Source organism: Chelonia mydas, chromosome 1 (assembly GCF_015237465.2).
Source record: "Chelonia mydas isolate rCheMyd1 chromosome 1, rCheMyd1.pri.v2, whole genome shotgun sequence".
NCBI lineage: Eukaryota > Metazoa > Chordata > Testudines > Cheloniidae > Chelonia > Chelonia mydas.
The window spans coordinates 345,616,410-345,642,077 of NC_057849.1; the positions used below are offsets into that span (position 1 = coordinate 345,616,410).

The 25,668-nt window shown below is 52.1% G+C and overlaps 1 protein-coding gene across 2 annotated transcripts in view; it reads left to right on the plus strand.

Moving 5' to 3' along the window:
• SND1 (staphylococcal nuclease and tudor domain containing 1) overlaps positions 1-25,668 on the plus strand; it is a 480,324-nt gene that overhangs the window by 37,708 nt on the left and 416,948 nt on the right. For both annotated transcript variants that reach the window (XM_037889493.2, XM_037889494.2), the window contains exons 5-9: positions 3,859-4,019; positions 4,359-4,450; positions 10,300-10,458; positions 11,379-11,485; positions 12,689-12,779. In XM_037889493.2, coding sequence (XP_037745421.1) covers positions 3,859-4,019; positions 4,359-4,450; positions 10,300-10,458; positions 11,379-11,485; positions 12,689-12,779 — 610 coding nt within the window. The remainder of the gene's footprint in view (positions 1-3,858; positions 4,020-4,358; positions 4,451-10,299; positions 10,459-11,378; positions 11,486-12,688; positions 12,780-25,668) is intronic.

Here is a 25,668-nt window from a genome sequence, read left to right on the forward strand (position 1 = left end):
GAAATACTGTGCAGTTAAAATGCAGGGGAAATGAAAGGCCAGGACACCAGGATTAATACACCTCTTGGTCATGCTATGAGATCCTTAATGACCGTAAGGGTCAATCCCAGTGAAGAATGGCTGGTGGATACAAACCAGAAACTACTAACAAACCAACTTTTATTTAAATCCGAATGGTTCCCAAGTTGCAATTCTTTACTTACCGTGCTATAGGCTATATCTACACTGCAGCCGGGTGTGCGATTGCCGCTCATGTAGACGTACCTGCACTACTTTAATCTAGCTAGTGAGGACAGGACGCCCAGGCTTCAGTGTGAGCTGCACAAGCCCCCTGGATACCTACTGGCATTGCCAGCCTGTGCCACCATGTCCTCCCCATTGTTTTTAGCAAGCCAGCCAGTGGAGCGAGTGTGGGTGTGGCTATGTGAGCTGCAGTCAGTCACGCAGCCCTGGGTGCGCTATAGACATACCCCTAATACTGCTAATCTTACATTGCTAAAGTGAATGTTTGAATTCCTCACTGAGACCTTGTCTACGCTACAGGTTACTCGGGAATAACTTCGTCGTTCTGGGGTGTGAATAATCCACCCCCCTTAGCTTTGTAAATTACCCTTAGCTAAGCACCAGTGCAGACTGCGCTATGTCGGCGGGAGAGCTTCTCCCAACAGCAGAGCTATGCCTTTTGCGGAGGCAGTAGTTAGGCTGACAGGGGAGCTCTTGGTGGCTTAGTCTCCCCACCACAAGCAGTGCAGTTGCAGCCTTATATTCTGATTCTATGCAGACTTATTCTGCTAGAGTGTCACACTTAAAATGCTCATCTGTGTGGAGAAAGACCAGTCCAGAGCCTCACTGATACCCTTGCTCAGAGAGGAATGCAAACATAGTTTGGAAATAAAGCACAGGCTATTTGCCCACTATCACCACCCTCTGAGCCACCAATTGAGAGCTTTCAGAGTAGCAGCCGTGTTAGTCTGTATTAGCAAAAAGAAAAGGAGGACTTGTGGCACCTTAGAGACTAACCAATTTATTTGAGCATAAGCTTTCGTGAGCTACAGCTCACTTCATCGGATGCAATTGAGAGCTGAAATGCCTCAACCAGGCTGTACTCCTATATTAGGAATTGCAATTTTCAGTCAATGGGACTTGTGCTCTGAAGTCACACACTTGGGTGCTTAAATATAGGCTTAGGAGCCAGACTGTAGGGTATTTTTAAACATTTTAGCCTGTGAATAAAAATGTCAATAATTCAGTATATTGAAGGCCAAACTTTTAACTCTGAAACAGTTTACTAGTGAAGTGACAAAGGTTTTGCTACTAAACATTTTTAATACAGTTTAGTCCCTGATGCTGCAAGCACTTCCACACATGCTTAACTTTCATCACATGCTTACTCCTCCTGAAGGGTTCATGTGCGTGAAGTGAGTTACCTCCTTGTGTTTGCGGGATCAGGGCCTTACCTGTCAATATGTTCTTTGCCGCTACCAGTGTTTGCGTAATTAAAGAAGGGACCCAGCCAGAAGTGGCATTTTAAAAAAACCCGCTTTTACAGACTCTTTTAACCTCTGTGCCTTAGGCAACTTCTTGCCACGGACTGTGGAGAACAGTGTGCTGCTTGCCCCTTCACTAACAGGAAGGCAGGGCGTTCAACTCAAGCCAACAGACATCACATGCTGCCTTGAGTCGTCTTTCCTATTTCATCAGGCCTAGATGAGGGGTGACGTGGCATGTCTTAGAGCCAAAGGGAGAGGCTGGGAGAGCTTGGTAATGGCACGTGCCATGAGCACTTCCCACCTGATCCAGACATGGACTACATCGCACTCTGCATGAGAAGTTGGAACCCACAGCCCTTCCCTCATAGCTGGCTCCTGTTTGGACCCCAAGGTAGTTTCAGGGGTCGGGAAAGCAGATATAGTATAAAGGAGCACCTTAGGCCATCATCTCTCCCCATCCAATGCAGGATCAGTCCTTTACCAGGTTCAAGGAATTTAAATCACTGACTTTTTGTTTTTTAATGTTGGGGGAGGGCTTGGAAAACTATTTTGAAAGTTTATGCTATTGCAACCTTAAAATTTATACTAAACAAAATGAAGGGTTTTTTTTTAAATGCCACTATGGCTGGGTCCCTCATTTAATTACACAACACTGGTAGAGGCAAAGAACATACTGACAGGGAAGGCCCTGATCCTGCAAACACAAGGAGGTAACTCACTTCACGCACATGAACAATTCCTTCAGGAGGAGCACTCATGTGATGAAAGTTAAGTGTGTGTGGAAGTGCTTGCAGTGGGTGTCTGGGTCCGATAGCCTATTTCAGGCTATGAAATAGGCTGGTTTCCTGATGCAGGAAAGGGACCCTTTGGCCCTCTTCGTGGTGGGAGCAGTACATGGCTTTACTGCCAAGCTGTGGGAAACAGGCCTCCCACTCCTGAGGCTGGCTTTCAGCTTGCACAGTGCCAGCAGTCCAGTCCTGCTGGCGTCCCGTGCCCAGGCAGAAGGAAGAGCCATGTGGTGCTGCACTGGTGTATGAGAGTTTCTTTGAGTGTCTTGCTGGAAGTGCGTCAAGCATGTTAGTGGAGTGGCAGTGCTCTGGGCTGACAGCTGCTCTTGTTATGAGATGATTGCCTTAATAAATTGGCTAATGAATCCAGAACAGCTGTGGCTAACAGGCCAGGTATCCCTGTGTTCAGACATGGTAAGGTTCCTTTCGCCTCCATTCGTGTTAAATAGAGCTGAAGCTGCTCATGAATTCTCTGCTGAGAGGCTTCCATGCACTTTCGGATTGTCTCCATTTTGCGAGAGAAGTGAGATGTGGAAGTACAATGTGGTGCAATTTGCAGTGCTGATATCCATTGGCTCCTGTTAATTATGGTAACTATTCAAGGGGATGAGTGAACCTGAGATCTGTCACTGCTCTTCCTGGCTTGTGCCTTATGGGAGCGCTTCCAGTACGCACTTCAGATGCTTGCTTCCATTGCAGCTAGGTCTGTATCATGCTGTATTGGCGTGTACAGCAATGGCTTGGTACTCTGGTTAGCTCTAGCATCCAGAGTTGGATGCTGGCTCTTCCTAGCCTAGTTGGAAGTTGACTGTGGTGTTCACTTCTACTAAGCTTCAGAAGACAAGCCTGCAATTACTGGAGCCAGGCTGGTGAAACCAACTCCCTCTGCAGTCCAAGTGTTCCCCAGTCTGTGGCAGTCCAATCATTAACGCAGGGAGTCTGGGCTCCTGGACTGGATTGCTGGCTCAGCCATTCACTTGCTGAGGGACCTTAGGCCAGTCACTTAATCTTTGGCTGTGTCCCACAAAGGGAGGAATTTATTTCTGACTCAGATGCTGTGCGGTGTAGGTTGTGTCTGTGCAGACAGTTTGAACCCACCATTCTGCCTGGGTACAGCTCTGCTGGGGGAAGCTGTAGCAAAGTTTTGGGTCTTTCCCACTGTACTGGGGGATAGATTGCATGATATGAAAACAGGGCTCCCATCTGCCTTGCCATTCTTGGGTTTTCATTCAGCTAATCCTCTTATCGAGATGGCCTCAGTGCTCTACTTGTAAAACACTAACTTCCTCAGCTGTGAGATGCTAGAAAAGATTCCTCTAGTCTCTAGTGTGTGGTGCATGCTGCGATTAGCCAGGCAAGGTCTGGCTTTCCCCTGGATCTGTTCGCCCTGAGTGGAGGTTGGATTGTTAGAGCATTCAGAAGTGAAATGTCAAGTCAAATATGCGCTCCCTGGAGCAAACCTTCTTGGTAAAACATGCAAGATAGCAATGCCCCAGCATCCAACCGCCTGCTACGCTCAGCCCCCACACCTCTGCCCTGACCCTTGAATGCTCTTACAGTAGAGCTGTGTTTTCTCCTAGTCCTGAGCAGAACAGGCTGGCTGAGCTGGAAGATCAGGCGAAGGTTGCGAAAAAGGGAATGTGGAGTGAAGGAACAGGCTCTCACACAGTCCGGGATCTCAAATACACGATTGAAAACCCGCGCCACTTTGTGGACTCCATGCACCAGAAGCCAGTCAATGGTAAGCACGCGCTGCAGGGAAGCAGCATGTTGGGTTACCAGCGAGCGCATAGCTCTGGGACATTCACCTCCTGCCGGCGCTTACATTGGCACTGTTCTTTGAGCTCTGACTGGCCTTGGGGCATAGCCGGTTTGCAGTCCTCCCCAGCGTAGGCTGCTGGGTGCATATTCCATGTGAATTGCCCTTTCGTGGCCAGGGCTGGGGATTGCAGTGTGTGCTGCTTGTGTGTGGGTTTCTTCTCATGGCTGGGTTTGATTGAATTCTGTGGGGGGAGGAGTGTGAGGATGGTGCTGTTGTCTCCTTCCTGAGAGCTGACCCTCACTTGTTCGTGTTCTGCAGCCATCATAGAACACGTCCGGGATGGCAGCGTGGTCAGAGCCCTGCTCCTCCCAGATTACTACCTGGTCACTGTCATGCTCTCTGGGATCAAGGTGAGGCTTGGCTCTTGTTTCCTTTTTTTTTTGAACTGTCTCTCCAGGTTTGCAACCAGACCTGTGCTGCAGCTGGGCCTTCAGGCTTGTGGCAGGCCTGCCGGTATCCTCCACTGCTCTGTGCTGAGCCCCTGTTCTGAGCTGCAGTGCCCATTTGGGTGTGCCTACTCTAATGTGCATTGCTGCTTTCAATGAGGAGAGTCTGGGCTTTCACCAGTAACCCCCATTAAACCTCCTGAACCGGATCTTCACGGCTTTTAAGTTGGTCTTATTCCCTGGGACAGTGTCCATTGAGTTCCCTGTCTCAGGACTGCCTCTTTGGTAACTGTCAGGCACCTGTGTCCACACCCCTCCTTCAGACTTTACAAGGAGACAGTGGCTGCTCGTCTCCATGTCTCCTGCAGAAGGTGGGAGTTAAAGGAGGCCTTAGGTACTTAAGAGTCAAAGGCTTAAAGTCCATGTCCTTTAGTAGCTTAGGGGGGACAAGTCCATGGGGAAATCTGGTTTGAAAGCATTCTGCAGCCAGTGCAGCCTTAGGGCAATGATCTTGCCTTGTCACAGGTTAAGCCGGATCTGCTGTGTCAGGTTTTTGGATAAAACTCCCAGTGTGGTGCTAATTCAGTGGGCAAAGACAGTCCCTTCAGACCCAGCACTGAACTCAGTCTCCCAGCCTGGTGCTTAGCAGTCGCTGATCTGGGGGGCGGGTAGCCTTTTTCAGATCACACACAAATCCGAAGATTCTGACCCTCGTGGTCATGGAAGATCCTAAGGGTGGTGGTGCCAGTACTCCATTCAGGAACTGTCCTATACTTCCCAAAAGCCAGAGCATTCCAGGTTTTTCCCTCTTCTGCGACTGTCAACAGTTCTGCAAAGTTGAGGAGGTGCCAGCATATCACTTTCTGCCCGGGCCGGAATTCCCTTACACAATGCCGGCCATGCAAATGCCTTTCCCAGAGAAACCCGCCCATTCTCATTTATTTGTGCGTGCTGCCAGGGCCTGCTTTACTGAACTGAGTGCTAGGCAGGCAAAAGGGACTCGCAGCTGTTACCATTGCTATTAGCCATGATGTGCATGGATGGCTTAGTCTTGGGGCCCCAGTGTTCTCCACCTACATGCCATTAGTCCATTTGAACATCCTGGTGAGGAGCATGTTACAGAACCATGGAGGCATGGGGAGACATTCAGGTGCCTGTGTGGTCTGGAGCCCCACAGTTCCCAGTGTGAGCTGCAGGCCGTGGCGTATGCAGCTGTCCGCATGTTTTGTCGCAATGGCAAGGAGCAGCAGTGTTGGCTGTCCCACTGCCCACTCGGGTTTGACCCCAACCGCCCTCTGTCACGATGGAGGGGACGTGGGGCCAAAATTGCGTGAGTGGCATTGTGACTTGGTGCACAGGGAGTCGCAGCACCACTCAGGTTTGGCACCAATGGCCCTCTCTCACCATGGAGTGCTGACAGGCCCAAACCTGCATGGGAAGTGGGGCAGCCAGTGCTGTGGCTCCTTGCTGCTGCCATGGGGCCAGGACCTGGGCCAGGGTTTGCCCCCCCCACCCCCCTTCCTCCCCAGTACTGCCTGGCCTCACCCTGCTTCAAGCAGCCCCTGTCCCCTCCCAGGTATGGAGGCGTGACGCTGCACCTGGACAGGCCAGGTTGGAAGGCAGGGGTTGAGTTTGGCATAGACTCAGCAGGCGAGGCCCGGGGCCAGTGGCTGTCATGGGGATGGCCCCACAGGAATCTATGACTGACAGTGCATAACATGGGAAAAGTTTCTGGAGGTGCCCCTGGCTGCAGGTGTTCAGCACCGCTGCAAATCAGGCAATTGAGGTGCCAAACTTCGGCCACCAGAATTTGAAAACACTGAAGCTGGGCCTCTTGAGCGTTCACAATGTTTTAATGGCTTGTGGCCCCAAAGCCAGAGGTGCCGAGTGCCAGCTGCTGCCAGTCATATCAATGACCACAGACTTAGGGCTGAGTAAGTCATCTTGATAAGAGCAAGTGGCACGCAAGTGTATGGATCTGCAGGTTTCACTATAGATTCTGATGGTTAAGTTCAAACCCCCTCCGGTGTCCACTTCTACATCTAGAGCCAATGTGGTACCTACAACTACATGGCCCTTGATGGATCCAACTTCCACTGTGACCAAGGAAACTCTGGATCCAACAGCTTGATCAATGGACACTCCCTGCACCCCAGGATGGTCTGAGACCTGCATCTCCCTGGAGGATGCTTTTTTGCTCTCCTCTGTCCTCATTCAGTCCTCTTATTCGGACTGTTTCTATTCTGGCGCATTGTTGCTCCAGAGGAGGCAGCTATTCTTGGATGCAGATATGTTCTCCCTTCCCACCTGCCAGTCTCGTTATGCAGCCATGGGTACTGTTGGTTCTGATGGTGATCCGGGATCCAGCCTCTTCTGAGTCGGAAGATGCTTAGGAGTCTGGTACCAGGCACAGGTGGGGAGAAAGGAATTCAGTCTTACCCTACCTCGATGATTGGATTCTGATGAACAGATCCTACGAAGAAGCCCAGCAGGCAACCAGATTCTTGCTCCATCAATCGCCTTTCCTGGGTGTTTGCATCAACAGCGAGAAATCCACATTGACCCCCACAAGGTCCATAAACCTTATAGGGGTGCTGTTGAACTCATCCACAGCAAGAGCTTCTCTACCTCTTGAGAGGTTCTACGGCTTGCCATGGGTGCTCTGAGACTGAGACCATCCGACTACCCTGGACCTGAGTCAGGACTTGCCTTTTCCCCCCTCGGCCACGTGGCCTCACTTACACACATGATGCCATTTGCCAAGCTCCATCTTTGTTTGTTTGCAGGCCTGGCTTCTTTCCCAGGCACTCCCCAGAGGGGCAACATTAACAAGGTGATTGATTCTGTCCAAGGTTTTAGACTCTCACCTGGTGAACAAAGTTGGCGAGGTTTGTGTGGGGATCCCTTTTCCCACACAGGCTCCTGAGGTGCAACTATAGTCAGATGCCTCCCTCTAAGGCTGGAGTGCTCATATGGGAGGTCATATGGCACCAGGCCTCTGAGCCCTCAGGAGTCCAGAGTGCATATCCATTTACTAGAATTCAGGTCTGTCGGTCAAGCCGGCAATGCCTTCCTTCCACTTACCCAATCCCGATGTCCAAATTGCATTGAACAATATAACAAATCTTCTATATAAATGAGAGCTCATGTTCCAGAGTAGTGCCAAGGCTCTGCTAGGAGTTGTTGAGTAAAATGGAGTTTTCTCATCTTGGGCTCAGCAATGCCAGCTAGCTCTGGAATCTGGTCAGATCTGCTGTCCTGGAATAGCCACTTAAAGCAGCAGTCAGTGCTTTTCATCATCCTACTTGTGACCAAGTGAGTGATGATCATCTGGTTATCCATTGATTTCTGAAGGGACTTCGCAGATCCTTCCACCACTGGTGAAGTTTGTGTTTCCGTGGGACCTCAGTTTCTTTTGTCTCCAGAGCTCCCTTTGAACCTGAAGCCAACATGTTCTGTGGCCCATCTGTCTACGAAAGTGGCCTTTCTCGTTGCCATAACATCAGGCAGAAGAGCCAGCCAGCGGGGGGTGCTCAAAGTGACCCACCATGTATTCCTTCCATAAAGGAAAGGTCTAGCTGTGCTCCCGCTCAAGGTTCATTCCTAACATACTTTGAGTTTCACCTGAGTCAAACCATCCACTTACTGATATTTTTTCCTAAACCATTTGCCTCAGGTGGAGAGTCAGCTTCATTCTCTGGATGTCCAAAGGGTACTGGCCTTTCATCTACAAAGACACCTAAACTGTTTCCAGGGCAGAGATCTCAAGGTGTCAGAGACTTTCAAAATGGATCTCTGGTTGTATTATCCTTTATTACTTAGCCCACATCCCTCCTGTGGAGGGGGTGAGGGCTTATTCCACTAGAGTGCAAGCAGCACCTGCTACATCTCTGAGATGTATGTCTACTAGAGATTTGTATGGCAGTGACTCCGAGCTCCTTAGATGCTTTCACGAGACACTGTGCTTTGGATGTGGCTGTGGGGACAGTAGTACAATGGTCAGCTATCACTTCCATGTCCTCGCACCCACCTGTCTGAGCACTGCCGCTTGTTCTCCCATGTGTGGAATACAGATAGGGACTAGCATGCGAAGCAGTGGAGGTTACTTACCTGTACTGCTCTTTGAGGTGTGGCCCCTATCTGTATTCCACTGCCTGCCCTCCCTCATCTCTGCCTCAGCTTATCTGGATTCAGTAAGAGAAGGAACTGCAGAGGCATTGGCCCGTGCTGTCTTTCGTACCCTGGCTTGGGAGCATGAGGAGAGCTGTGGCATGTGTGGGCCAGTGGACCCTGCAAAAAAAATTCTGTACTCAGGTGTGCAGTGCGCATGCATATCCCATGTGTGGAATATACATAGGGACCCACTTACAGGTAAGTGTGACCTCTCTTTCTCCCCATGCTAGGGAGCTCTCTGCCACAATAGAGTGGAACCCGGCTGACCTGGACCTCTGTGCTGGCGTTCTGCTCTGTCATGGGTGGTATTTTTCTTGCCCAACTTAGCCAATGAGTTATAGTTGCCTTGTGTGGTATCATACGTGTGCTGGGGTTGCTTCACTCACCTTTGGGATGCAATGTGGCAGCTCTTTAAGTGTCCAGCAGCACTCCTCAAGTCTTCGGGAAAGGAAGTGACCTCGTATCCCTCTGAAGCTGAACAGGGGAAGCAGAATGTTGGAACCTCATATGGTCCTCTGGGCTCCTCCCCCAAAACAGCCAACAGCAGCTGTAGCCAAGGGTGCAGGGGGCAGCAGCCTTCCTGGCCGGCGGCTCTGGATGTGCCCTTGGGTCACTGCCCTCTGCTCCCCCTCCACGGGAAGCAGCAGCCTTCTCGTTTGCACTCTGCCTGGTTTCCCCTCTGACTTGCTCATTGCCATTGCCTGTTAGAGCCCAGCATCCTGCCCCATAGCCGCCCGCCTCACTTCCATCTGCCCATTGGACTTCCCCTTCTCCTTGCTCCTTCCCCTCCCTTACTCAGCCATCACTGCTTCTCCCCCACTTCATTTCCAAGTGCCTCTCTTTCTCTTGTCTCCTCCCCCCCCCCCCCCGTGTGCCCCCCCTCCCGGCCTGAGTTAAGTTTTTGGTTAATCTGAACAATAAAAAGATATGAAGTAGAGCAAGAAATGGAGCTGCAGTGTGCCCATCCCCTGCATGCTGCCTTCCTTTGCACCCTTCATCTGTATTTCAGTCCTCGAAGGGTGGATGTGCTTCCAGGCAGACAGAGAGCCCTGATTTCTGATCAAGTGTTGAGAATCTGGCCTTTTTAAGGTCTCCAGTTGGGCACCCAAAATTACTAGTGTGAGCCTTGGCCTGTATCTTGGTACAGGGTCTGGACCCCCAGAATACTAGGAGTAATGTAATTACACAACCATTTCCCCCACGGTTAACAGCACTTACTGAGAGGGTGCCCAGATGTCCCAATGTTATCAGGACTGTCCCGATATTAGGGGCTCTGTTTTCCACAGGATCTCTGATCCCCCATCCCAACGTTTCTCAGTGCTATATCTGGGCACCCTACTTACTGAACAACTGCGCGGGCCTGAGGCTGTTCCCGTGGAGTGGACTCCAGGATCCCAGCGTGGGGAACTAATGGTTCTGGTTCATGGTCCGTGCGCCAAGGTGCCCTCGCTCTGATGCTGGTGATCGTAAATGTGGTGGAGGCGTGCTCTGTTCTGCGCAATCCGTGGTGGGAGTAGGAGCAGGAGCGATGGTGGTCCATCCGTCTCTGCTCTTCAATTACTTTTGCCAAGCAGTCTGCCCCGTCCTAGAGGTCTTACCAGCGCGCCCCCTCCTAACCTGCCCTTGCCTCCGTGTTGCAGTGCCCGACTTTCAAGAGGGAGGCAGATGGCACAGAAACACCGGAGTCATTTGCAGCAGAAGCAAAGTTCTTCACCGAGTCACGGCTGCTGCAGAGAGATGTGCAGATTGTCCTGGAGAGCTGCCACAATCAGAACATCCTGGGCACCATCCTCCATCCGGCAAGTGGGGCAGGGGGTCTCCGGGCAGATCCCAGTGCGATTGGTTACCACCATCGGGGAGAGCAGAAGTGGGTTTTTTTTTTTTTCCCGGCCTTTTGCTCACGTGCCCAAGCTGGGCATATCCGACCAATGGTCCCAGTGGTACTGTGGGTTCACAGTCTTTATCTCTGGAGCTTGGGATTCAAAGCTGCATGGCATGGCCACTGAAATGGAGGAATGTTAGAGTTTCAGGGTAGGTGTCAGAGCGCACTCCGTATTCAGTGGGGAGCCAGTGCAGAGAGCACAGCTAGCTGGGGAGGAGTGCTCATGGCGACCTGCGTTGCTTATTAAACTGTAGAGCCTGCTGCATTCTACACCGGTGGGAGCTCTGCGGGGCAGGTGGCTTTATTGCTGGGTAGGAGTTCATGGGTGCAGTGGGGTACGGCAGGCCAGGGTGGAGACACTGGGCAGTCACTGATGGCAGTAGGGGGTGTCTGGCTGTTTGGGCATGCAGTATCCAAGGGGCCCAGCAGGACTGCAGCCCGGGTGATGGTCAGAGGGCCACTGCCTCCCCTAACAACCCCTACTGTTGAGGGCCAGTTTAGTGCTTTCCTGTTGGCTAGATCCCTACTTGTGTAGGGGGGACAGTCACTAGTGTGGCTCCTGCTAGCCTGGGGTGCAGAATGGGTCCCTGCCTTCCATGGGCTGGCTGCAGCTGTCCAGTGAGCCTGGCATAGAGCTAGTGCTGTCGGGTCTCAGCCAGGGCTGTGCTGAGCACAGTGCTGCTTCCTTTGGCAACAAGGTCTCAATGGCTTGAGACTCCTCCCACATACTAGTGGGCCCGGAGATGGGTGTCCGTCTTGGCCCTGGCGGGGAGTGACGTCAGCCTCCTAGCTCCAGGAGTGTAGACTGACTCTGTTGTCTCCCCCTCCTAATTCCAGAATGGCAACATCACGGAGCTGCTGCTGAAGGAAGGCTTCGCGCGCTGCGTGGACTGGTCCATCGCCGTGTACACCCGCGGGGCTGAGAAGCTGCGAGCGGCCGAAAGGTAACTGGTGGCTGCTGATGCTGGGTGGCGATGGTTCTGGGGCACAGGGATCCCTAAAAAAGAACTTACCCAGAGTGCCCTCCACTGGGAGGGCTTCATGAGCTAAAGAAAATCGCATCCTTGTCTTCCATTGGCTGCCCCCAGCTGCCTGAATGGGGCAGCGTCAGGGAGTTGGGCCCAGCTGCTTGGCTGTGGGAAGGACAATTGTCTGCCTCCCCCCAGCACCTGGTGACAGCTGCGTGGTGTGCTCTGCATACGGGGGAGGGGGGGTTAGCTGTGCTCCTGTGGAGGTGGGAGACTGCTGCAGCCAGCTGGGAAAGGCTCAGAGGAGGGTGATCTCCCAGCTCTCTGGCTGGCCTCTCTCCATTCCCCCTTGGTGTCTGGTGGGGAATCCCAGAGCTGCTCTTTGAAGAGGGAGGCTTGGCGTGCATCTCCTTCTCACAGCTAGTGTCCAAGCAGAGCAGATGGGACCCTGCCTGCTGCCTCCTCTGGGTGGCTGGCAGCTGTGGTGCTCCCCTGCCACTGTCTCCTATCTTGGCTGAAATCTGGGGGCGTCCTTCCCCTTCAGCCCATGCCCCTGGAGCACCGCTCACTGCCCTAGTCTGCCTCTTGCATGCAGCTTTGGAAGAAGGCAGTCTCTGCCATGGGCACTGGGGAAGGTGACCACGGGGAGGCAGGAGCTTGGCTGGTCCCTTGGCATATAGATTCCAGCCAGCTCAGGCCTGGCGTCACCTGCTCTGCTCGGTTGGACATTGCTGACTAACACAGCACTCGCCTGGCTGGGCTGGGAGCTGCAGATGGGCAGGATACACTACTAGTTTGGGCCATGGCTTTCGCAGTGGGGGCCTGATACTCAGAGGCCTACACATGGCTTTAGAGGCAAGTGGTCTGATTCCCAGGAGCACTGACTCAGCTGCTCCCTGGGTTGCCTTTACTTTTCTTGCTGTCCTGATCCACTTCCTCACTGTAGTTTGGTTACAAAGGCCCATTCGGCTGCTGGGGAGACCTCGTGCCCGGAATCAAGACTGACTTGGTGCTCAGAGCAGTTGCCGGTGCATGGATGCTGGCCTTGGTTAGATGCGGGTCACCATCTGCCAGCGGCTTGGCTCTGTCTCCTGCAATGGAACTATGCCAGCTTCAGTAGGGCAAGATGCATGCCCCAACCCTAGCTCTGGATGGTCACGTGCATCTTTCTGTTGCTAGGTACGCCAAGGAGCGCAAGCTGAGAATCTGGAGAGACTATGTGGCACCCACGGCTAATCTGGACCAGAAGGACAAGCAGTTCGTTGCCAAGGTGAGTGCCTTGCAGGCGAGGAGATGTCTTGTTCAGGCTCTCACGACTTGAGTGGAGCATGGAAGACAGGTAGCCACAGAGCATGTGTTGCTGCTGGTTTCATGGTGCAGTGGTCACGGCCAGAAGCTGGAGATGGGACCTGATGGATCGTCGGTCTGATCTGGGGTGGCAAATGCTATATCCTTGTAACTTGCAGCTGGGGCTGCTAGCACAGCTGATCATGGTGAGATGGTAACAGAGTTAGGCTTCCTTTCAAGCCTGCCCTGAGCCGCAGCAATGCCTGCCACAGGTTGCCCCTCAGATGCAAAGGAAGAGCTGAATCTGCAGCCAACATGCTGTGCTTGTTCGACCCTTTGCATGTGGGAGCATTTGTCCCATGGAGCTCCCCCCTACAGTTACCTGCCCTCCGTCCTGCTCCCTGCGTGCACCATACTCTGTCTTCCCCTCCCTGTGTTGCTTCTACTCTGTGCTCAAACCTCCCTTGATGGGAAAGTTCCAGGACTGGCTGGAGTGGGGTGGTACTGAGGAGAGAGGAAGGGGTTGAGGTGCATGAGGATCTGATCGAGAATGGCCTGAACTAGTGGGTGAGCGTGCGAAAGAGTGGAAAAGTTTAATCCTCCAGACTTGAAATAGAGGATTTTGCTCCACCATGTGGCCAATGGTGAGTAGTGCAGGGACATTTCAGCTTCTCCTACAGCGCTGTGGCCAGCAGAGGGCTGCCTGGGCTCATGGTAAGGCTTATTTTGGTAAAGTTCATTCTCTTCAGTTGCGTTGTAGTGTGAACCCTCCTGCAGCCACCCCCTCTCCTTCCTTTCCAGAGCTGCCTTGACATGTGGATAACGGAACTCCAATGTTACAGTAGTCAGAGATGGAGGAACCCTGAGTTTAGAAGGGAGATTAAACCCTTTTGAGTCAGGGCATAAACCAAACATTGACTGGTCAGGCAGGAGGTTTCCCTTGGGGACAGATTATTCCAGGACTGCCTCTGCTGCAGGATTTCTTGCACCTTCCTCTGAGTCAGCTTGCCCATAGTGAGATTAGCCAAGGCTCTGATCTGACAGAACCTGGCCGGTATTCCTTGTTCATGCTGCGTCTGTTACAGTCACTGCTGACAGCCCCAGCTGAGATCAAAGCCCCATTGTGCTAGGAGCTGTACAGACATAGTGAGCGATGGCCCCTGCCCCTAAATAGGCAAGTGTCCTTCCCCCCCCATCCCCCCAAACCTTGTGTTGTCTAAGGTTAAAACCAAGCCCTGTCACCTTCTTCCTTTGTGCCCTACTCTGCTGGAGTCTCTAGAGCTAGCGAAGCATTGCCTGCGAGTTCCTGTGTGTGCTACAGGGCTGTAACCTGCTGAATGCAGTCTGTAAATATTTCATACTATGTAACCACATCAGCCTGCTGCTTGGAGGTTGGGAAATGGTGGGAAAGCCACTAGATGGTGCTGTTGGTGTATAGTTAGGCTCTGGGAAAATATGCTGTGTATAAATGCATGCAGCTGGGGAGGTTTAATTTGGATGGAAATGCCTGAGAAATGGGCAGTCTGATTTCTTGGAAAGTAAACATAACCCCCTGCTCTCCATTCCTCCTCCTCTCTTTGGGAATGCTCCCAGCAGTGGCTCTCGGCTCCCTCTGGGTAGAACCTCCTTGCCTCTCCCCCTTGCAGTCTGCCCCTAGGATTCCAGCCTCTGTAAACTGTCACGGAAATGGAATTACAGCCTCATTATCAGCCTCAAATGTCAATCAGCCGCAGGATGCTCTCCTGCTTGGCATTCTCCTGTGCATCTGTAGGAGAGGCTGCACTGGGTGGTGAGGAGTCTGCTGTATGCAGGCGTGGTTGGGCTGTCACCGGTTAGAACGCTCTTCTGCTCTCCAACAGCCCACAGCTGGAGGAAAGGAAACAAAGTGCCAGGAACAATCAGGTGGTGCCACTCACCAGCGCATGCTCCATACGTGGGCATTATACCTACCCCATGCATCTGTTAGACACCTGTACCTTGGGCAGATCTGCGGCATAGGGAAAATCCTAGGGCAGCAGCTTAGTATGAAGGGCTGGAGGAGGACTCAATGGCTTTGGGAGTTAGGCTAATGCCCATAGCCACTGGCTTCTTAAGACTACAACGGGTCATCTCATATCTTGCTACCTCTAAAGCAAAATGCAAGACTTGTCTGACTTCACAAGTCTACCCTAATTAGCACAAGAGATGTTCTGGTGGCTGAGTCTCTTCTCCCATCTTGTTGGTATGTAGCCACCCAAAGACAGCAGCTCTGGAATTGCATCCTTGCTGAAGGATGTTTAGAGCACAAAGTCCTCCCAGGATAATGTGGAGGCTTTAAATCCTTGTATCTGGCACCTAGACATGGCAATGAGGTCCTAAAAACCATAGAAATGTAGGTCTGGAAGGGACCTTGAGCGGTCCCCTAGTCCAGCCCCCTGCACAAGGAAGTCTAGACCATTCCTGACAGGTTTGTCAACCTGATCTTAAACTTCAAATGATGAGGATTCCGCAACCTCTCTTGGAAGCCTCTTCCAGAGCTAAGCTACCTTTAGAATAAGAACATGTTTCCTGATATCAAACCTAACTCTCCCTTGCTGCAGATGAAGCCCATTACCGCTTGTCCTGCCTTCAGTGGCCATGGCGAACAGTTGATCTCATCCTCTTTATATCAGCCCTTCACATATTTGAAGACTGTTCTCGGGTCCCCACTCAGTCGACTTTTCTCAACACTAACGGTGCCTAGTTTGTTTAACCTTTCCTCATAGGTCAGATTTGCTAAACCTTTGATCACTTTTGCTGCTCTCCTATGGACGCTCTCCAATTTGTCCGCCTCTTTCCCAAAATTGTGCTGCTCAAAACTGGATACAATACCCCAGCTGAGGCCTCGCCAGTGCTGAGCAGAGTGGGACAGCTACCTCCCATATTTTACATACATTGCTCTTTCTAATACATCCCAGAATATTCACCTCTTTCACAACTGCATGAGATTGACTCATGTTCAGTTTGTGATCCACTAAAACCCCCAGCTACTTTTCAGCAGTGCTACCACCTAGCCAGTTAGTCCCCAGTTTCTAGTCATGCATTTGATTTTTCCTTCCGTAGTGTAATTCTTTGTCTTTGAATTTCCTCCTGTTGATTTCAGACCCATTCTCTAATTGGTCAAGCGCCTTTTGAGTTCTAATCCTCTCCTCCAAAGTGCTTGCAACCCCTCCCAGCTTGGTGTTGTCTGCACATTTTATAAGCACACCTTCCACTCCATTATCCAAGTCATTAATGAAAATATTTATTACCGGAGCCAGGACTGACCCCAGCGGGACCTCACTAGATACGTCTTCCCAGCTTGACAGAGACCCATTGATAACTAGAGACAGCTAGCTGAGAAACTACTGGTTAGTGCAGGGAGGGAAACGGATTCCAAGCGTGTGGGGTCCACCTGACAGAGCAATGCTGGAGTGAGTTCACAGAGCTGGGTACAAGACCTTTGTTAGTAAATGTCATGCTGCATTCTCAGCCTTGGAGACTGAGGTCCTCTTATCGCGGTCTAATCACAAAACTCTTCCATGGTTCAACCTTTACCTGGTGGGGAGCAGAGAAGCTTGGACTGAGACTTGAACGCCAAATGGACTGTTGCCTGACCTCATGTGTTGCACTGGCCAGAGACCCTTACACAGTGATTCCTGCTCCCAGCACAGAACTTCAGATTGATCCTGGAGCGAATTCTGAAATTGCACAATGGTTAACAGCCCTTGCTGTTAAATTTCTGCACCTTCGCTTGATCCACGTAATTCTTGGTGCTCCTGCTATAGCTGCTGACAAGCGGCGCAGTTAACTTCTGGTGGCTCCTGGGATGAGGACCACCTGTTCAGAAGGAACTGGCCTGACCCCTTCCCCAAGCTCACTGCGCATAAGTCTTTGAGGAGATACTGCTTCATTCAGGTTGAGCTGTGCTTTGCATCTGCCCCAGTACAGTGCCGTGTGCATGCTCCCATCCTCTGGCTTTCAGCTGCCGAGCCTGGGAGGAACGCCTGGCCCTGCAGACCCTTTCCCACAGGGCTTGTGGAGTAGACACCCCAGGTCATGGCACGGGGCAGTAGAGGTCTTGCAGCAAGGGGCATTGGAATGCAGCAATACAAATGCATCATGTTTGGCTCCTGTTCTTGGGTACGCTGGCAGGAGTCTGCCTTCAGTGTGCCAATGGTATAGTCCAGTGATGCAGTTGCTGTGCCCTCCGGGGTGAGCACGGGGGTATTCACTGCATTAACTCCTGCCAGGCTGGGAAACAGGGCACCTTGTTGGTGAATCTAATCTGTCCCTTTGGCCCACGCACCACCTGGTCTACTGGAGCACGGCCATAGGTCCCAGTGCCAGAAAATGAGCCAAGAGGCAAAATTCAGCAGCAAAGGTCCCCCTCTGACCCTGGCGGCGACTGACTTTGGGCACGATGTATGAATGTGGCACCAATTCTTTAACTGAACGTCTCTTGCCTGGCAGGTGACTGGACCCTTTGACCTTCTTGAGATGGTTGAAGTGTTCTCCTGGGGTAGGCCAGTGCAGGTGCCTTCTTACCAGGGGGTGATGCCGGCTCCTTGCATTTGGAAGATGCCCATCACTGTCTGATCTGGGAGCCCTTTAAGTTGGAAATGAATTAAATGAACCGAGGCAAGTGTCCCCACCCCTCCTTTCTCAGATCTGCCTCCTGGTCTGGGGCAGCTGTAGCTGGGGCTGGACTGACACCACTGAGTTGGGAACAGGTCTCTACACAGAGATGTCTGCCTTGGGTTTGGCCCTCTTCCTTCTCCCCTCCCCCCAGTTCTGCTGAAAGTTTCCTGGTGTCTGTAGCAAATGAATCTCAGGAGGTGGAGGGAGGTTGGGGCAGGCTGGGGCGAGTGGAGAAGAGTGTCAGACCCGTGTAATTCTACTGGGGTGCTCCCTGGTGTGTCAGAGCTGTTGAGGCTCGGGGTGAGCCGCCACAGGCAGGACTAGAGCTGGGTGACTCTGGCTAGGGCCTCACCCCTGTGCCCTTCAGCCTTCCGAGAGGCTCCTGGGTGCCAGCACCGGTTTGCCTAGGGAGCTCCCCTCGGGAGGGGCTGGCCCCATCCTTGCTTAGCTGGCAGCCCTGGGGAGGGAGGATGAGGGAGAGCTCTCCCTGTCTCTTCGGGTTAGGGGGAAAGCACGTTAACTTCACATCTGAAACTTTCATCTGAAACTTGGCTTCCTGTAGCAGTGTGCTGGCTCTGCTGCCTTTCCCATGTCATTTCTGCTGATCGCTGCTGTTTCTTACCATATGGTCCCCTGGGCGTGTGGCTGGCTTCCCCTCCCTCGCTGCGCCAATTCCAAGAACTCGCCTGGTGTTCTTATAGAAGGTTTAACGTGTGCACGGCCAACAGCTAAGCTCTGATGCCATGAGAACAGTTCAGAGGGCTGGGAAGGCCCTGGAGTTTGGCCTCATCCAGGAGCACCCCAACCGAGGGCTCTGCTTAACTTGCATAGCCAGATGCTGGTGGCTGGTTGAATGATGGCATCTGTAGTCAGGGCTCAGAGTGGTCTTAAAGCACAGAGCTGGAACTCAGGAGATGGGAGTTTTTCCCAGCTCTGCTGCTGACCTACAGGGTGACCACAGGCAGGTAATGCTCCCTGGACCTCCATGCCCTTCTGTAACATGGGGATATTTCCTCCCCACCCCCCCAAGTCTTGTCTGTTAGACTGTAAATTGCTGGCTAGGGCACTGCATTCCCTGCTCTGCCGGTGACCTTGGCCAAGTCGCTTCCCCTCTGGCATTCCCCCCACTGTCTTGATTGAGACTGAGCTCACTGGGGCAGGGCCTGTCTCACTGTACCTCAGTGTCCCACGTGGTGCCCTGCTCTTATCTGGGGTCTGTAGACGTGGTTGTCACACAAATAATGGGTCTCCCCAGTTCATATCTCTGTTAAAGGTGCTGTGCTAATGGTAGAACTCCACAGGCAGCTCTGGCCAGCTGCACTTCAGCTGCTCCTGGCTCAGCATGAAGCTCGGGCCCCTAAACTCGATGTGCCCCGTTGCCTTCCTGTGTCCTTGACTGGTGACACCAGCCTTCTGTCTTCTGCTCACATGCCACTTCAGCAGAAGTGTGCAGTCAGCGTTTCAGAAGCAAACCCTGGGAAGCCCCTGAGTGGCACCATTTTTGCAGTGTCAATTTTTGGTCCCTCTTTCCTCTCTGAGAATTGTAAGTGACAAGGAAAATCAGGACAAATGTCTGAGTGCTTTAAAGTGCAGGAGCTTAAATGGATGTTCGTCAGATGCGTTGCGCCTTGCGACCCTCCTACGGAAGGTGCTTTATAAACACTCATCAATCCTCCCAGTGCCCCGGAGAGGTAGCTAAGTACTTGCTGTCTCTCAGATGGGGGAACTGAGCTGGGGACAGAACCAGGTGGCTTCCCTGTGCTATACCTGCCAGACCACACCATACGCTCCTCCGCCTGGCATGAAACTTTCACATTTGAATGTTCATCGCAATGTCTGTGTAGCACACTAACGAAGCCTGACACGATCAATGCTGCAAAAGCTGTTGGCTTGATTGCTCACGCCATCTCTGTGCTTGGCAGCCAGTTGAGCCCCTTGTTCCACTGACCGTAATGATGTCATGTAAGGGTTTTGGGGTGGGGGGAGAAAACCTTGCTTAGCTGACACTGTAGTATTGTGTTACAGGCAGTTCTTCAGACCATGGCAAATTGGCTTTGGATAATTTCAGATCCTGCTGCCATCGTGTTCAGATGATGGTACGAAAGTGAGAGCCCTGATTATTTTTTCGGTTCATTTGAGAAGCATCAAGAGTTCTGGCCCTAAATAATAGGTTTTAATTTGTCAGATAAACAGTGGGGTGTATGGGAAGGAAAAGTAGCGGAAATAATCTCTAAAGGATTAAAGAGGCTATTTCTTCTGAGTGCCCCTGCGCATATACACAATTCGCAGCCTGAATGCACTGGGGGTCTGTCCTGTACAGAGCTGACTGTGTTATCAGCACTTAGTTTTTGGTGTGGAATGTATTTGCTACCAAGGCTATGCACTGAAGTGCCCATGTTGGAAAATGCAAAGTTGAGGTTGCTGAGGCGAAGCTTGCCTCTGCCCCTTGTGCACATGCCCTGCCATAGCTTTAATCATGTGAGCAGGCTGCTTCTCACTTTGAAGTGCAAAGGTAACTTGGCTGTGCTGGGATGTTCAGGGCAGCTGCCTTTAATTGCCATTCAGGAGATGAGAGCTTCTAGACTTGCTCCTCAGCAAATGTAGAGGGGCTAAATCTGCCAGCCCTGTTTTCTCTTGCTGTTATACTGAACATACAGTCCTGAGATTTTGGGGTGCCCTGAGGATTGATCTGGGTTGTGCATGCTGCCTTTTTGCATTTCCTGGCTTTAAGTGTTGGCATGTGCAACAGCAGCCTTCTGTTAATGGAGTTTTTATGTGAAAGTTCCTGGGGTTTCAAAAGGGAAATGGTGGAAGGTAATAGGCTAGAGACAAGCAGCTCCTTTGAGGTGCTCAGGGCTCTGATGGAGCTCTGCCTTTTTCCAGTCGTGTCCCGACGGGTCCCCCACATCAGCTGTTTGCTCCATGGCTATGGCAGTAGTCATGTGCTGAGCAGCTGACGTGGAGCACCCATAGGGACTTGCATCTTGAAGAACTCGAGCTACTGCGCAAGGGATGTTACTTCGCCTTCACTGCACATCTGTTAAAGCCAATCTTAAGCTGTTCTAACATTGATCTATTGTAGATGCAAATAAACCTAATATGACCATTAATCTCCTAAGGCACATGTTAATAGCACAGTAAAGACAGGTGCATTAAATAGCCTTGCCTCACTTGCTGTGACACCATAGTGCATGACCGTTACTACTACAAAGGGACAGGGCTCCCCACTGATCGTGCACCCATGGAGCCCTGCCTCATTCAATATGCGACTTTGCTCTAGATTTCGCTAACAGTTCGTCAAGGGATGCACACATTTCCTTTGCAGAATGAAAACGGTTTTAAAAAGCAACAAAACTGCCCATCTGCAAAGGAGACCCTCCAGACCTTGGCCAAATCTGACCCAACTTTTTTTGGAACTTGCCAAGTCACACATCCCTATGGTCTGCCACATCTCAGCTGTGAGGAACAGGAATGATGGGTTCAGACAGTGATTGGAGTATCTTTCCCAGACCCAAGGAAGAGCTCTGTGTGGCTTGAAAATTTTTCTCCAACAGAAGTTGGTCCAGTAAAAGTTACCTCACCCACCTTGTCTCCAATATCATGGGACCAACACAGCTACACCACCACTTACACCTAGCCTTCTGGTCTTGTGATTAGTTAACCGCCATAGGCACTGACTTCCCCTCTTTCATGTGGGTGCTTGGCCCCACCCCTTCCCCGCCCCCATTCCAACCCCTTCCCCAAAGTCTCTGTCCCAACTCCGCCCCCTCCCTGCCAATATTCCAACTCCATCCCCAAATCCCTGCCTCTTCCCCTAAGCGTGCCACATTCCCACTGCTAAAGCTGCCAAACAGCTGTTTGGTGGCGGTCAGGTGGGAAGCTCTGGGAGAAGCCAAGAAGGCCAATGGCATTTTGGGATGTATAAGTAGGGGCATAGCGAGCAGATCGAGGGACGTGATCGTTCCCCTCTATTCGACACTGGTGAGGCCTCATCTGGAGTACTGTGTCCAGTTTTGGGCCCCACACTACAAGAAGGATGTGGATAAATTGGAGAGAGTCCAGCGAAGGGCAACAAAAATGATTAGGGGTCTAGAGCACATGACTTATGAGGAGAGGCTGAGGGAGCTGGGATTGTTTAGTCTGCGGAAGAGAAGAATGAGGGGGGATTTGATAGCTGCTTTCAACTACCTGAAAGGGGGTTCCAAAGAGGATGGCTCTAGACTGTTCTCAATGGTAGCAGATGACAGAACGAGGAGTAATGGTCTCAAGTTGCAATGGGGGAGGTTTAGATTGGATATTAGGAAAAACTTTTTCACTAAGAGGGTGGTGAAACACTGGAATGCGTTACCTAGGGAGGTGGTAGAATCTCCTTCCTTAGAGGTTTTTAAGGTCAGGCTTGACAAAGCCCTGGCTGGGATGATTTAGTTGGTGATTGGTCCTGCTTCGAGCAGGGGGTTGGACTAGATGACCTTCTGGGGTCCCTTCCAACCCTGATATTCTATGATTCTATGAGATAGGCGGAGGAGTGGGGACGTGACACGCTCAGTGCGGGAGGAGGTTGGGCGGCGGGGAGGGAAGCTTGGCTGCCGATGGGTGCAGAGCACCCACTAACTTTTCTCCAGGGGTGCTCCAGCCCCAGAGCACCCACAGTATCGGTGCCTATGCACCTGCGATTTCAGTGTTTTCAAACCCCATGGCAATAAGGTTCTTGAAAGGAGTCACTTGTCTCCACCCACCAGTTAGAGCTGATTCCTTTGTGGGGCATTAATACTGTCTTAGCAGCTCTCCTGGGGCCTCTGTTTGAGCCTCTGGCAATGCTGCTCCTTTGTGTCAAAAAACTGCCTTTCCTGTGGCAACAGTGTTTGCGAGGAGGGTGGCGTTGTTACAGGCTTTGATGGCAGAATCCCCTTACATGCAGTTTTTGAAAGACAAAGTAACCCTGTGGTCGCACTCTACATTTTTATCTAAAGTAGCTTCCCAGTTTCACTTGAACCAAGCAATATATTTACCATTGTTCTTTTCTGTTGCGTTCTACCCCAGACGAACCGCATCTTCACATGCTGGATGTCAGGTGAAGTTTAGCTTCCTATCTGGATAGGACCAAACCTTTGTTTCTCATATGCAGACCCAAGGAAGGGTTAAGCAGTCTCGTCACAGCCTGTCTCCAGGTGGATAACTTCCTGTATTGTGACCGCACACAAGTAGCCCAAAGGGTAGGAGCTCATGCCCCGAGAGCCCAGGCAGTGTTGACGGCATTCCTACAGTGGACGTTTGCAGGGCTGCCACTTGGTCCTCTGTGCGTACTTTTACAGACTGCTGTGCCGTCCCTGCTGAGTGCAGAGCAGCTGCAAATGTTGGGAACGCAGTCCTTGTTTAAATAGACTCCACGCCCCACCTCCTGGGAGTACTGTTCGGGAGGCAGTAAGGTAAAATACACAGTTGTATCTACTCAAAGCAAAATGCTACCTACCTGTGACTGGTGTTCTTCGGGATGTATTCCACGACCCAGCCTCTGCCCCTCTGCATTGGAGTCTGTGCTTCTGGTGGTTGATGCTGAGGGAACAACGCTGCCCTTACATCACCAGGGGAGGGGCTAGGACCGCATGGCAGGAGTGCTGCCAGGTAACGTTCTTCGGCTGGGCGCACACACCCAAGCAGGATACATGGCTCTGTCACTTCTCGAAGAACAACACTTGTAGGCAGGTAACTGTTTTGTCCTGCCAATCTCCGCCCTGCCACCCTTTACGAGAGAGAGTAGCTGGCACTCCGAATGGATGGTGTCTCCTCCAGTCGGTGATGGTGCTTGTGCCTGTGGCTGAATGGTGGACTCCCAGGTTTCTTCTGCCTGCCCCATGACTCCTTCCGAAGGGACTGCTACCTGTGCAGTGACCCCAGCCCCTACTGGCCGCGGAGCAGGAGACAAAGCGTGGGCCTCTGACTGACTCCCCCGCCTAGCATGGCTGACCGTGGTAATCATGCTATTGCCATGGGTTCATTCATCCAGCTGCGGGGGAGGGCACCCGCTTCATTGCGTATTGTTGTCTAGCTTTTTGCAATGGGAGTTCCCCAGTACCCTTTGTTAACCACTGCAAGAGCCATTGACAGATTCTAGCTCAATTGCCATGGAAATGTGTCTGACGTGGGGCATGCACTGGCATTTTATTACTGTAGTGCCAGCTGTGCCCAGAGCCCTGCTGTGCTGTGTGCGTGGCACACTCTTGAGGAGACAGTCCTTGTCCCAGTCCGAACAGATGAGTTGGGGGGGGCGGGCGGGCGTGTGTGAGTGTGAGCAGAGGCACGGAGGGGATGGACTTGCCCCCAGGCATGCCGCAAGTCAGTGGGAGAGCTGACAGTAAACCCAGACCTCCTGAGTCCTAGCCATGCTGCTGCTACTCTGAGCAGGAAGGTCCCCATGGGTACGTCTGCACTGGAATAAGACCTGTGGTACGGCCATGGCTAGCCCAGGTCAGCTGACTTGGGCTCTCCAGGATTGCCATGCGAGGGTAAAAATGGCTGTGTAGCCGTTTAGGCTTGGGCAGGAATTGGGGTCTGGGACCCTCCTCCTCTTGGGATCCCAGGACTCGGGCTTCAGACGGAGCCCAGATGTCTACATGATAATTTTACAGCCTTGTGAGCCTGAGCCAGCTGATCTGGGCCGGCCGCCAGGAATGAATTGCTGTGTAGAGGTACCCCAGCGGCCACGCTGTCTTGGAACTCTTGGTCGGTCAGTTACTTAGTGCACTGTGTTTTAGACTGACCGGCTCTGCTCCGAGGAGCTAACAGGCCAAGGTGAGTGGTGCTCAGGTACCCTGGTGGTGGCGGACATAACCAGGGTGGAGCTCGTGGGGGAGGGAAGGAGAGAGGGTGAGTGGGGAAGACGTAGAGCAATAAGGTCACAGGCTGCTGTGGTTAGCACAGTGCCTGGAAAGGGTCTGCAGTAAATGGAGGGAAGGGCTGGGATCTCCTGCAGGGGGTGGAGGCCTGGCAGAGCGGGTCTAGGGGGATTCAGGTATAGGACAGCTCAGCTCTGCAGGCCTGGCAGGTGAGGACAGTGAGTGTGTTGGCTGGAGGTGGCTGGAGCGGTAGGTGGCTGTTCTGCAGTGCTGTGGCCGGCTTGGAAGCTGCGGGGTCAGAGGAGGAGCGAGCAGCTGCTGCAGCTGAGATCTAGCGAAAGGGGTTCGTTGGGGGGGAATGGAGATGGGTAGGGAATAAAGCCATCAGGATGGAGCCATGGTGAGGGGGAGGTAGAGAGGCTCCTAAAGCACTGAGTCTGGTGGGTGGGGGTGCAGGGCAGTGAGCTGCTATACAATTTCTGTAAATTCAGTCCATCAGCATTTCTGCTACTGCAATTCCCTGGCAGTCTCTTTAACTACTCCACTAAGCTTCCATGGATCCAGAGAGCTAGGGTCAGATTTCTCTTGCTTCAGGAAGCTGGAGTGTGTCCTCCACCCCTTCCTTGGCTTCCTAGCCATCTGCTTCCCACCCTCCCGTCACCTTGCCAGGCTCTCAGAACTCTCCATGGACTCATTCCACTCTGCTGCTCTGCATTTGCATCCCCCTTGCTCTGCTCCTCCTGTCCTGGCCTCTGTGCCCCATCTCCTGCCGCTCTGCACACTTGGGGAATCGCTTGCTCATGCTGCCCTGTGTAGCTGGTGCTTTGCTCCCTCTACTCCTCCAGTCCCTCTAGGCCACCGAATTGTTTCCTCCATGTTCTGCTTCTAAATACTCTGTTCTCTAATTTCTGTCACTCCCTGCAAAGGCCTTCATGCTGCCGTGTGAAAGCTGCATGCTGTATATTAGAACACTAGCTCTCTGCAGTTGTCCTGGGAAGGAGCTCGCAGAGTTCAGGGGAGCTCCTGCATGTCCCTGCTTTCTGGGCGATTTAAAAGCTGCTGGCTGTTCTCTTGTGTAGTAACTTATGGCAAAAACTGAATGCTAAGGTTGGAGGAGTTTGATCTGACTGCTCCAACCTGCCAGTAATGCAAGAGTCGGTCAGCGTGCGTGTTAAATGATACGTCCTTCTAATGATCAAGGGCTGCATATACCTAAGCTGAGCAACTGCATGATCATATTGCTATAACCCTCATCACATCCCTTCCTTACTGCGTCTACTCCAGCCAGCATGTCCCAAGTACAGCTCATCTGGCTGTTCTCTAAGCTTCCTCACATACTTTTGGGCTCTGTAGAAATAGTGTGTGTGGTAACAATGTAATGCAGCTCAGGATTCTGCCTGC